We start from the raw sequence: 13,887 nt of genomic DNA, 5'->3' as shown, positions 1-13,887 counted from the left end.
AGCGAAAGAGTTACTGTACTTTGATAGCATTTTACGCTGAATGATTTTGGAAAATGCAGTCCTTGCGTCTCGTCTCGTATTCAGCCTTCGTGGTGTGTGTATTCAGGGACGTAGCTAAGGCCTGATGATTGGAGGGCGAAGTGGCTGAAATTCCAACTGGGTGGGTTCCGACTGCTGCATTGTACTCCCACCCCCCCCCCCCCCGCTACTCGTCAGCGATACGGTCAGTGTCAGTCAGACACCCCATCGCGACTGCACTTTTTTCCGAACTTTTTGCGATACATTAGTACCACTGGCCCTCACTTCACAAACTTATAAATCACTCCGGTTAAGCAAGTAAGCAACTGAGTATAAGTTTTCTGCTTGAAGGCTACATTGATTACTAACTTCAAAAGCTATGTTAATGTAACAAAGGGGAAAACTTTTTCTTTTTTGAACAAAATTTATTCGACGACATAGTAAATTACCAAAGAATACAATGCTCTTTCCTAGCGCGCTTAATATTATTTCATTTGGGTAGGGGGGGGGGGGCTATTTATCACTCACATGAAAAAGATGTTCAAGTGTTCACTTCATTCCAACTGAGCATTTTGGAATGAAGTGAACAATCAAACATTTTGCAGAAAACTGTTGAGTTGACGAGATACGATAAGTTGTCAATTAAACATTTTGCAGAATTTTTTTAATTGCTCAGATAGAATGAAGCGAACAATTGAACGTTTTGCAGAAAAATATTGATTTGACGAAATACGATACGTTGTCAATTTAACATTTTGCAGATTTTTTTTGTGGAATGAAATGAACAATTGAACATTTTGCAGCAAAATGTCTAACTGACGAGGTATGATAAGTTGCCAATTTAACATTTTGCATAAAAATGTTAAATTGCTCAGTTAAAGTAACTGAGCAATCCAACATTTTTGATGTTTTTTGACAAGATTTTATCTTTACTGAAAAATGTTGATTTATTGGGGCAGTTTTTCTTATGTTGATGGCACTTTTAAGCTTCCGTAGATTAGCATTGAGCGTTGTATACACTGGGTTAGAGGTCAGTGGTTGAATACCATAAAGATAATATATATGAACTTACTTGAAGCTAGCGAACAGGGTCAACCCACCCAATAGCAAAATTAGTTCATAAATAAACCGAATTGGAGCTGGCAAACTTTGTACAATAGTTCTATTAGGCATTATGTATTCAAAATCATACGAAGTTTTGTATGGTGGAGTATAAGAATCGCGAGATACAATATCTCCAAATGGCATGGAAAACGTGGTAAATATGACTGATTAAAGGTCAAATTTGACCAAAATTTTCAATTTTGAAGTCATTCATTAATCACAGGTATATATGAATAGGCCTAGGTAAATAAGAGTGCGACAGTCGGAAATCCCGACTGTCGCACTCAAATTTTCCAACTATCGTCAGTTTTACCAAGATTGGGGGGGGTGAGACACCCCATACCCCCCTCTAGAGACGTCCTTGTGTGTAGGGGATGTGTGTATATACCTGGTACACTAAGTACTGTTGATGTCCTGTAACACATGTTACCGCATGGCCTTTCTTCGTTCTAGGTATGACAAATTGACGTAATTTAAGGAGTGGTGTTAACGTATACTTCATCTGCAAAGACTCCCTGTCCAGTCGCACAGTTCTTTGTCTTACATGGGAACAACATATCAGCTTTGCAGATTTTAGAGTGCCACCTGCAACACATGTTACACAAAGTATTAATTTCTGATGAACGGTTGTAGGACATGAACAGTAGTTGCTGTACCAGCTATGAGTATCGGCTGGTGTAGGGCCCAGGGAACGAGTATTTCTCGACAAATCCACACAGACGATTAAGAGATTTCCGTTATCATTACTTTATTGTTTGTATTTAGTTTAGCTTACTTAGACAAAAAAAAAACTTGACATGCAAACATCAGCAAAATAGTTACCAAAAAATAAAATTGTAATGTCGAGATATTCCTTGAAAGAAAGTAGTAAAAAAATTAAATCAAACTGAAATTTTGGCTAAAATGATAAAAAAAAAAAAATGAAGAATGGAATATTATTGACAACAAAAGTTGCTACGGTGTAGGCTGTAGTATATCACTTTAAACGAGGATTAATGTATCACTTTAATTTGTATATGCTTTATTACAAAGCTATACTCAGCGATGAATTTTCAACATTTCTTTTGGTTGACCTTCGGAAATGCTTGACTCCAAGTTTCATTGTTGTCCGAAATTTGGAAGTTAAAAAACATAAATTACCAGAGGCCTTTCCATGACATATGTTCTATGCCCTTTGATAACACCTCTGTAACACTCATATTGAATAAACTATATACACTTGCCGATCTAGTCCCCATTCCGACTCCCCTTTTGTCCCGATTAACCTTACATCCCGCCACCCATTCCTTTTGCTCAGCTGAAACACTTTACCGCTATCTAAATTAAAAAGATATACTACAACAGTACAATAGGACGCACTAGCATTTACTTAAAACTATATGAAGGAGAATCAGGCTACCCAGTCGAGCTGTTACTGTTACAACAATGCATTAACTATAGAGAAGCAGATCACATGGTCATGCAGAAAGAAGTATCTATCGAGTATAATATATCATGATTATCCATTGTTTTTAAATTCAATTACAGTGTTTGCCAAGGTTTTTCGTCCCCGATTCAAAACCGAAATTTCTGAATGTCTTCCCTTTCTTTTTGGGTACCCACTTGCTACGCCGCTGCTTAAATCCTTCAAGCGTGACGGTAGTTACTGACATTGTCCCAAATCTACCAAACAACATTTTTCCAATGCATATATCTCTATAATGTATGATTTCTATGTTCTTTGGGTTACTTCGACCAGTCAAGGGTGGACAACTTTACTGTTTTGCTTAACATGATTTATGCACATTGGCAGGTTCAGTGTGACTCTAGTATTTTCATTTCATACTCTGACCCACATATTGTAGCCTTGAAGCCTTCTAAACATGATATCCTTCTAAACTTCTAGTGGCTTTCTTCTAGGCAAAGGACATGTTTCAATTAATAAAGAATAAAAAAAAACACATAAGAAAGTATTTTTATTAACAAAACCTGGAGCACTCTAAATTTAGAAACGTTTGATGTTTTTCACAACCTGAGGTTTGGGTAGGGGGACAGCCGCCCCTACTATCTCGTACGTTTCATTTGTGTATTTTCCACAATCGTTCACAGTATGCAATTTATTTTGGTTTGATGTATGGGCTGCATGAGGAAATTGGCCAATCTCCAACTTCTCGATAGCTCTTGCATATTCGCTCATCGGTCGTAGTAACTGGCCACTCTCCATATTATCAATCACCCTTGTATATTCTGTCGGTTGTGGTGGTGTATCTTTGATGAAATTATCTAAAGATGTCTCATTCGATAACGAGTCATTTATGAATGATATCATCATGCCAGGTGTATTTTCGGATGTCTTTTGTCTATCTTGCTTGAGAAGTTTTCGCCTCTGAAATCTATAAAGAGAGGTGAACCCTATAATTGACTAATGATTTGGTATCTTTACTTAATAACAAGTACGGTGAGCTTTCATTGGAACATGAAAACAAGCAATTATAACACACTGTATTAAGTATGAAACATTCATTAAGTAAAGAACATTTAATTCAACTAGCAAGTATGTGGCTTTATTAAGGATAGTTCCTCGCTTACTTCGAAGTCAATTATGTTATGTGACATACTTGGGTCATTTTGGTTGTCAGTAAATACATGGAACTGAGATTTATTTTAAAATATCATCGCGAAGAGAATGTATATAACTTGATTAGATCAAAACTTGTCATTATTCTAAGAAATGCAAGATATTTACACTACCTTTAAAGATAATATACGATAATATTTAGTTTTAAACTCATTTGTACCGCTCCCCTCCAGAATTCTAATGACTCACAACTTTTACGCCAGTTTGCATATAAAAAATAACTGAAAAGTTCTTAAAGGTGTCCATCATGTAAGTTTAGACATTACTACCTCTCTTCCACGGTTATAGTATATTGTATCATGTAGTTGAGAAGTTTGCAGACTCAACACTGTCACTGAGTTATACAGGAGCATCGAACGCTCTTTCACAAAGGTATAACTTACATGCGTAAGACACACTGCACTCCGATCACTGACAGACATCCAAGAATGAAAGCTGAAATGCCAGTGACTGTCGTGACGACGATAGGACCATCTGCAATATTGAAATATGTCACTTTGTAAAGTAAACTGAAAGATCTACTGAAGTAAAGAATTGTATCCAATAATTTTCTAAAGCAAGTTAATAAGGCCCGATGTGATAGTCAACTAAATGGTAAAGATATTGCGATTTTATAGGAACACAATAAACACTGTCTTCACTGAGTAAAATATGGCCAGCTAGGTTTTCACATTAATGCAACAATAGCTTTAATTTTACCCCTAGATATAAGGGACTTGTCTGTAAGCTGTGTATGGAAAGTTGGAATTACTACTGTAGACTGTAAACTGTAGACAACAACATATGTGACGATGTAACCCTTTTCAGCTAAGATTGCATCAATGTGTTCAAATCGTCAAGTATTTGTCCGCCTGTACTTTCTTGTCGCATACACAAAACGCTACAGAAAATACGAGCAATTAGTTTATTTGAATGACGACATTGTCCTCGTTCTCCTAGGTATACCTGATAATTCTTCTGTATGCCGGTGTTGTACTGTGGTCGAAAAAAAAAATTATAAGCTTGAATAATTTTAATTTGAACCATCAAGAGGGATGCGAAATAGATTTAATAGACCTGCTCAGACAAGGGACAAATCAAACCACACAAATACGCGGAGTTTTGGGGGTCAAAACGAATTACATACTTTCTCATCATACTTAGTTTCTTTCATATCTTATAATGAACCGTTATACCGCCTTCCAACTTAAACAAAAAGATTAACTGGCACTTGATCAAAGCTGTTGATCGTGTACTTGATGGTAAACATTCTGGATAAAGTATGCCTGAAGGATCTGAAAGTCGAAACACATTTTTACGGAAATTAAGCAAAAAATTATGTTGTTTCTTTTCTTCTACTCTATATAAAATTCAAATATCTCTGACTTAAGATTGGTTATATTAAAAGAAAAAATATCATGATTGTCGTACGATTACAATATCGTATTAGTAATTTTTTTAAAAGAATATTCCAAGGTTGTTCACAATACGCGAGGAATGCAAACCAACAAATCACCATAGCATATTTACATTTGAATAGACAAAGAACAAAAAACTTGGCAGTTGATCAAACCTGTTGATTGAGAGTCAGTTGACGAACGTTCTGGACAAATTGTTACCGTAGGATCTGAAAAGTGAAACAATCGAAACGAAAATGATACACGACAGTTACTTTAGTTTTTCATCATCTACTGTCTAATAAATGCAATAATTCTGACTTAGATCCGTAATTTATATCAAAAGAAATATATAATACAAATGATTGTCACCTTCATTAGACAATGTCATATAGTGTAGGGCGTTGAGTGCATCATGTCCGAAACTCGAAAGAGGTTTTCCTCAATGTTAATAATAATATGAATAATATTGAGTATTTATAAAGTGCAGACATATCCACCGATAACGGTGTTCAAGTCGCATCACAATATTACCCTGGTCAACAAACACCTGTCCAACATAGAGACAATCCCTCCACATGGCAGCAGCTAAACAGCGCCCAGCTGACAGCTTTATATCACAGTTCCCTCCTAATACACCTGGGTGAAGAGAGGCAATAGAGATAAAGTGCCTTGCCCAAGGACACAACGCAATGATCTGGCCAAGACTCGAACATGCAATCCTTAGATCACAAGTCCACTGCCTTAACCACTTGACCATAACGCTCTTTAGTGTTGTAGTAGGTTATTCGAAAAGTAGTCGGTACTCCAGCAGTACTCAAGTACTTTCAACAAAAATGTGCTCGGATGCTCACGAACTCGGACTCATATACTAAAGTACACGAACTTGTACTCATTTAAAGTACTTGTACTCTCTCAGGAGGAGTGCTTTTACGAGTAGTGACGTAAAACAAATTTGTTATGTAAAAGTGACGTTACGCAGGAAGCCACATATTTTACAGTCTTATCCCAACAGTATATGTATAATTACGCGCTACGTATTATCTGTACGAAGATGGCGAATTCATCAGTGATGTATGTTGCTAATGTTAAGTACAAATTATGATATGGTTCCTGAATTATTATTAGTCTAACACATCTGTGTATACGTAAGAAAGTTGTTTGCTACTGCCACTTTGTCACCAGTATCAGAACATTTCTGATATTACTGAGACATTATAACTTTGCCAAACAGTAGCAGAATCCGGGCATGTCATCACAGTCAATGTTTAATGATCATCAGTTGTGTGAGGTTCTTATATATTTAATAAATAAAAAGGTACTCAAAAGTACTGGGATGATCAGTACTTGAAAGGACTCGTATAAACTGAACTTACTACAACAATGATTTTCAAAAACCTAAGGCCCGCCGCAAACTACCTGATTGATTGTGGGCAGTGTGAGTGGACTTGATACTATGACCATTCAAGATATTGACACTTTAAAGTCGCGTCGATTTCAGTCGGAACGTCGGAATATGTATCGTTTCACGACTGGCAGTGTATCACGGTTCACGGCTAAAACTGCATAGTCTTAAAAGTTTAACCAAGTAAAGTTAATCAATTGCGTATGTGACCTAATCGAGCATCGATCGTTAACAGTAAGCAGTTGATTTGTGCTTATTTGTCGTTCGATGTGCGGGACTGGTTGTTAGTTATTGGATTCTTCACGACAATCGCAAACTAGATTAACGACGGACGAGTTGAGTCTGGTAGTGTGCGGCGGGATAAATGGATGCACAAACATTATTAAATGACATATAGAAATTAACATTGATGACTTGTACATGCTTTCATGAACTTTCTCGTTTACTATTAACACTGCTTAGCAAATTTTGTATCTCTCAAAGAAGCAACTCATCGTGTCAAAACATATACAGCTTACTAGCTTATGAGAACAGTAGTCTAGACCACTGAAAAATTTATAGCGATGTTTCCACATTCCATACTAAAATTGCTCAATTAGGATTTTCTTGCGGGATCTTCCCATGTTTATATCCCGACAAGTAACCAGGTTCGATCTCTAAAATCTAAGCATGGAAGTCAAGGCAATATTTAAATGATGAAACAAGGCGGAAGGTTTTTACATGCCTTTGATGAAATTTGTTAACAGTTAAAGATTCATTAGACGTGCAGAAACTTGTTGTAATTTTTTAGCCGTGATCGAATAATGCGGTATTCACATTTAACTGGATGTCACTTGCTCTAACTATAAGACAACTTATGTGTCTACAGCCCTTGCCTGTTCCGCAAGAGCCAGGTTCTATAAGTTGAAGTTCCGTGCCATTAATTTATATTTATTTTAATTATATGAAGTTTACCCTTGAAATTGATGGAATCGGATTCCCTAAAACATGTTTTACAAACTGCGAACGTTGTGCAATATTATGTCATTTTAAACTAGGAATATATATAGATTGTAGGGCCCAACGACATGATTACATGTATATTTGGAAATCATGCAACCAAGCTTTGACTGTATATAGTGCATATGTAATTTTGTACTTTTAATGGTAGACTTTCAAAAATCAATGAATCTTAAAGGTAAATGACACATCTGAGAGAATAACTTGTGCTTGAACACGTTTTTCTGTACGATACAAACAGAGGTATGTTTCGATACCGTGTGTGTGCGTGTTTCCTTAAACTATGAGGAGGCAGGGCAGGGATCAAGTAGTAAATGCAGGTGTGGGATGTGCTCCACTCAGAAGGTTGTATTTGTACAACCAATGACACCGAATGATTATATATTTTACACCTTACCATGGTAGGCTATATTAACATAGAGGTCAATATACCCGCTTCCTCCGCACTTCTCTCCACCAGTTCACTTTTCTCCTTTGTCTTTACAATGTTTGTCATCTTTTCGTGTTGAATTTGGTGGTATCTGGGACCGGCAGGAACATTTATTAACGTGAAGGACACTCCAGAAAGTTGAATTCCTGCACTCGTCAGCACAAACTTCAAGTGTCAAGTCATTTATTGGATTAAATGTGGAATGTTGACCGCTGTCGTCATAGCATCCTTTATACTCATTGCCTAAGGAACATGAATAATTTACAATTTTTTTAAATTATATCATGCGTCACTTATGCCATGGAACGTTTGGAATCGAACCTTGGACTGGATCATTTGAGAGTGATGGTAATTGCCATCAGTGATCGGAGAGTTGTTCAATCCATGCTCGGATTTTAATCAGTGATCGGGGAGTTACTCAATCCGTGCTAGGATTTATATACAAGGAGTTGCTGAGAGCCAGATCGGGGAATGGAGATATAAATTTAACTAATCTTACTTTCTTCAGTATAGACCTACATTATGAACAAAACACGTAGTGACTTTGGTCCATGATTTCCACCAAATTGTTCCAGGGCCTCAAGCTGTAGCATCGTCTGTTACCACCATTCATGTCGTCACTGGTGACGAAGAATCAATTAAAAACAACTCCCTGTTTCGAAGGATATTTAGTCTAATGAACAAATTTAACGACGTAAATGGTAGTGTAAAATTGGATGTAACCATTACTTGTATTAAATTATTGAAAGTAATTGGGAAACAATATCAATTAAATTTTAAACATGAAGAAGACAAAAGTTATGATGAGTAATATATAGATCCAAAGTCTACACGATTACAGTTGATGGCGAAATTATAGATAAAGTAGGCAGTTATATGTACACTCGGGTAAAAGAATATCCTTGGAAAATGACACAGTAAGAAATGTAAACAGACGTATCCAGCTGACGTGGGCGAAATTTGGCATGCTCATTTCCATATTGTGGGATGAGAGCCTCCCAATGACATCGAAAAACAACTCTTCAATCAATGAATTATCCCAGTGATGTCTTATGGAACAGAGACATGGACGAACTACCGAGAGGTTAGAATAATATAAGCAATAATAAGCAATAGGAAGAAGTATGAGGGAGTAACAAGAAAGGATATAGCCTTTGTAGAAGATCCTGCTAGGATCGAAACGTCAGGTCAACTTACTTTTACACATTCTCTTACACAGGCTCTCTAGTGGATAAGCAGTTTGCTAAAAGGTTTATTTTCTTTTTAGTTTAAGAAAGGATAAATTCAGAAACCAGGACTTGAGAAATATTGGATATTATCCATGTCATAAAGCAAAAGAAGTGGAGATGGGCAGGGAATATAGCTAGATGTCAAGATACGAGATGGGCACATAAATTGACAGGTTGGACACTAAGGGGTTATGTTAGAGGCAGAGGTAGGCAGAGTAGGAAATGGGTGGATGACAAAAGAGAATATGGTGGGGTCACATGGAAGAGAAAGGCTCAGGGCAGAGTTAATTGGAAAATTGGTGAACTGGCCTTCCTACTGCAGTGGAGCGAAATAGGCTAGATAAGATAAGATTGTATATAACAGAGACGAATGTTTACCTTTGTACACAGCCATGTGTTTGTTTGCTCCACATCTATCTACCCCTCTGCATAGCGTATTACACTGGGAAGCAGGTTCCATATCACGTGTAATATTACCGACATCAGTAATCGTTCCACAGTGACATCTATTACCATATATCAACCCGTATACTGTATAATTCAGTTCCGCGCATTTCCGTGAGCACATTGAAACAGTCATCATGGCATCAGTGGTTTTTTCCCTCATTACATCAGAAGGTTTACGAAAACATCCAATGTATTCTCTGCATGCTACGAAAATAGAACAAGACTTAAGACATTTTAACAGACTATAAATCATGGTAAAATATTTATTCTGCTGCATTTTGAGTCGAAACTAAGACTATAGAATATTGAACGGTCAATCACGTCGTTCTCTCTATTTGTTAAGCAATGTGTTTTTATGAAAGCGTAAGAGCTAAATATGAAAATGAATGTCATATGAAGCGAAAGTATTAAAATATTAAATCAAATTCTATATTTTGGCAAAGTGATGAATTTAATGAAGCATGCAACATTATTGACAACAAAAGTAAATACGATGTTGGCTATATTATACAAATTTAAACAAGGATCAATGCATCACTTTAATTTCCAAATGCTTTATTATCAAACTATACTCAGGGATGAATTTTGAACACAGCCTTAGGGTGCTCTTTGGAAATCTTGACTCCAAGTTTCATTGTTGTCCAAAATTTCGAGGTTATAAAACAAAAAATGACTAGAGGCCTTTCCTTGACATATGTTCTATGAGAAGGTGCCCTTTGACAACATCTCTGAAACACTCATTTGAATAAACTATATACACTTGCACATCTAGTCCCCATTCCGACTCCCCTTTTGTCCCGATCAACCTTACATCCTGCCACCCATCCCTCTTGCTCAGCTGAAACACTTTTCCGTTATATACGTGCAAAAGATTTACTACCAGGCCCCTAGCCGGAGGGGGAGGGGGAGGGCAGCCGCGGCTTCTCCCCCCTTGAGCATAATTTTGTGTATGTTTTTATGATATCGCTATTAACTTCAAAAGATGAAATGCTAAGATGCAACTAACAAGCCTGGGAAGTGCCATTTACAGCGATCTGGGAGGAATTTTCAGTCAAAATTTAGGCTACGCTTAGATAGTTTGCAAGGCCGTATCTACGGTTCTGATAGTTTGCCTAAAGTTTCGCCCTCCCTTGGCAAATTCCTCGCTACGCTTGTTTACTACAGTAGTGAAATAGTTCGCACAACATTCACTAAACACTATACGAAGGAGAATCAGGCTGCCTAGCCAAGCTGACTCTGTCGACGTCACAATGTTACAGCAATGAATCGAATATTGTGAAGCAGACCACACGGTCATGTAGAAAGAAATATCTATCGAGTATAATATATCATGGTTATCCTTTCCGGTATTTGCAAAGGTTTTTCGTCCCCGATTCATAATAGAAAATTTCAGAATGACTTCACTTTCCCTGAGGTCCCCACTTGCTGCGCCGCTGCCTAATCCTTCAAGCGTGGCGGTCATGACTCATGGTAAGCTGATGGATATTGTGGCCTTACAAAGCTGTTTACTGAGTTGGGACTACGTAAACCATATATGTCAACCAAACCATGTCATTTTTGACAAACATTGATGTCTTCTCAATCTAAGATACATGCTTAACATATCACAACAGGTTGGTTATCAATGTATGCGTGTTATTAACTTCTGAATCCAAAACAGAAATTGTTGACATTTTGTTGTTTGAGCTGGATGAACCGTAGGCGCTATGTCGTTCCTTGCATCTGTCAATAATTATTGAACGTTCAAAATACATTTACCAACCCTGTTTGGTTGTGTTAAGATGCAGTGACGTGTCCGAGGGGTTAGGGGAGGGTGAAATGGTTCAGTCTTGAGATTTGGGGCAATCAGATTCCCCCACCTCACACAGAGAACTTTTTGGCACAAACTTTTCTTTTGGCGCTACCTAAATATACCTAATTAACAGTCACTAGATATCTCAGAATGTGCCATTTGATGGTTAGGTTTTTAATATGTTAATATTATTTAATATTATTAATACGTCTCAATGTATAGACCACTCATATTAATGAATACGTCTAGCATGACATATGTATATTCTTTACGTACCAGTTTTGAACACCAACGTTTAACCTGACGAAGCGATATCAATGTTGCATGGAGTGACATTAGTACTCACTCGGCTACTAGATCAATAGGCCTATACGAGTCAGCTAGTGTGTTTTTGGCCATACTCAATTGAAACACAAACTGATATAACCTAAGCGTAATGTATCAACAGAATAAAGACTCTATGGACGAGATACAGTGTAGTTTACAACTGGCTAGCATGGAATAAGTTATCGTGAAATACTGTACTTACTTGACGAGGCTGGACAACGTGCAAATAACAGAACAAAACAACCCAATGTAAAGAAATATTCCATCTTGAAATATTTCGTCAACGAATGAAACGATCAGTAACATACAAGGAACTTATATTATGATTGAAGCGGAAATAAAGAACGATATCCAACAGCTAACAACTCATGTTTATAATTGAAAGTAACCTTGAAAGTAACCTAGTATAGAACAAGTACCTTATCTGTTCGATTTCGGTTTCAAGCAATACAGACCACAATAATTAAATAATTTTCAAGTATGATATAAGTTTAATTCAATCGATCAAAGTTGACTCCCAATGTCTGCTTTTGAATATTTATGCTTTATTTTTTATATCTCATACCTAGTCCCGAATCGGCCATAGTTTTGTGCGTTTACGTAAATGTTTTAAAAACGCATCCTTAAAAATTAAGCTTACTGGACTTTTTGACAAATTTGATAGGTAAGTGATTTTTCATGGGATGTAATTTTTTGTCATAGTTCAGAGATGAAATAACAAACAAATTATTCCATTATGCGCATATCGAAACACACACAGTCATATAGGATATCTGCATCTGCAAGTTTACAGTGCATGAATTAAAACCAAGCGTTAAAGGTCACGTTATCAAGGGAGATCAAGTCTCAGATGTGTGCGGTAAGCAATAGTTATTTGCTTGGAAACTTGCTGGATATTTACATTTGATCAGAATAAAAAACTCTTCTTAGACTATTAGCTATTAAGGACATATCAATGTCACAAACTATGACAAATATAAAGTAACGACTGCTTGAATGAATATGGTCTTACTTTTAATTCAACCTCGGTCAAAGTGCCTTCATAGTGTTGATGTCTTATTTTTATTTTATTTTTTATTTCAGCTGCTCTGTTACTGTATCCCTTTGGGTGATCCTCCTTATCTACCTGTATTTGTACTTGTATTTGTATTCTTGTGTTTCAGTTTTTCATTTCATTTTTATCATTTACTCATCCCGCTGCTTTCACCATGTCTCACCGTTATCTTTTGTTTCAGAAGCTCAGAAAATTGATGCAGAAATCCCAGCGCTATTCTTTCCATCTTTGCAACTACAGGTTCTACTCTCTCTCCCGCATGATTCTCTCAGGTCTACAGGTTACACACCAACCAGCACTAGGGACACTCCATCCAGGACTCCATAAGTGGAACCGAGTCTAACACAGCATCCGTCTCATAAACATCCTCACCAAACACTGCCAATCGTCCTTAGATAGTCTCAACGATGATATCCTGAGGTTGAAGCTTGAATTACAGTCATCCTGCACCGATGATGAATGGACTCAGTACACTAACAAAATTAACTTTTGTTTGTCTCAGCAGAACATTGAACTCACAGAAAGAAGAAATAAGAAATGACTGACCTTCAGAAAAGACGCAAACGTACCGCTTGCAACCGTTTTAGACGGCCCCAGACCAGTGGCGGAGCTAGGGGTATTGGTCAGGAGGGGCGAAAATGGTTTGTATGGGCGCTTTCGACACTATCTAAGCGGAGCGCCACCGAAGGTTGGCACGTAGGGTACAGAGATTTTGGAGTAAAGATACTCCCTAGATCGCCGGAAATGACCCTTTCCGGGCCGGGCCAATTTGCAGATAAACGAAGAATAAATAGGTGTCATCGCCAAATTACACCAACAAAATGTGACAAATGTCAATAGGTAGATGAGAGCGCAATAAAAAAGTCAATAATCGCGAATAAGTAAAAGTGGTAAAGAGTTGAAAAGGGCGCCAGCAGTCCATTTGAGTCCGTCGGGGGGGGGGGGGGGGCATCCGCCCCCTGACTGTATGGACGCTCCGCCACTGCCCCAGACTCCACTTGAGTCTGAACCACCATCCTCAACTGCAGTTGTTAATTTATCTTATTTTACTCTTACCAGTGCAGACCTTAGGCTCCTCTCCAAAGGACT

At 37.5% G+C, this 13,887-nt stretch overlaps 1 protein-coding gene and 1 long non-coding RNA gene across 5 annotated transcripts in view; one reads left to right on the top strand and one right to left on the bottom strand.

Moving 5' to 3' along the window:
- Positions 1–13,887, top strand: part of LOC139974442 (uncharacterized) — a 77,426-nt gene that overhangs the window by 42,469 nt on the left and 21,070 nt on the right. The gene's annotated exons all lie outside the window — the stretch shown is intronic.
- LOC139974441 (uncharacterized) lies at positions 1,863–12,114 on the bottom strand. 4 transcript variants are annotated; one of them, XM_071981606.1, is made up of 8 exons: positions 11,947–12,111; positions 9,557–9,829; positions 7,917–8,192; positions 5,650–5,754; positions 5,292–5,345; positions 4,685–4,714; positions 4,123–4,213; positions 1,863–3,494 (listed from the first exon to the last, which is right to left on the bottom strand). In XM_071981606.1, the coding sequence occupies exons 4-8, from the start codon at positions 5,693–5,695 to the stop codon at positions 3,107–3,109; spliced, it is 609 nt and encodes a 202-aa protein (XP_071837707.1). In that variant the 5' UTR covers positions 5,696–5,754; positions 7,917–8,192; positions 9,557–9,829; positions 11,947–12,111; the 3' UTR covers positions 1,863–3,106. The 4 variants fall into 4 exon arrangements, 2 of the variants coding, with proteins under 2 accessions (XP_071837707.1, XP_071837708.1); XR_011795482.1 differs by lacking the exon at positions 5,650–5,754 and having other exon boundaries at positions 11,947–12,112; XM_071981607.1 differs by lacking the exon at positions 4,685–4,714 and having other exon boundaries at positions 11,947–12,112.

The sequence above is a fragment of the Apostichopus japonicus genome, chromosome 9 (assembly GCF_037975245.1).
Source record: "Apostichopus japonicus isolate 1M-3 chromosome 9, ASM3797524v1, whole genome shotgun sequence".
NCBI classification, from domain to species: domain Eukaryota; kingdom Metazoa; phylum Echinodermata; class Holothuroidea; order Aspidochirotida; family Stichopodidae; genus Apostichopus; species Apostichopus japonicus.
This window is presented reverse-complemented; position numbering and strand designations above follow the sequence as displayed.

What these genes read in the sequence shown, in the direction of transcription:
- LOC139974441 (XM_071981606.1), bottom strand. Translation starts at nt 5,695, where the DNA reads ATGTGGAGGGATTGTCTCTATGTTGGACAGGTGTTTGTTGACCAGG. An exon ending in ACAGGTGTTTGTTGACCAGG is followed by an intron (nt 5,346 to 5,649) that starts GTAATATTGTGA and finishes TTCACTTTTCAG; the next exon opens with ATCCTACGGTAACAATTTGT. An exon ending in GCATACAGAAGAATTATCAG is followed by an intron (nt 4,214 to 4,684) that starts GTATACCTAGGA and finishes TCAATATTGCAG; the next exon opens with ATGGTCCTATCGTCGTCACG.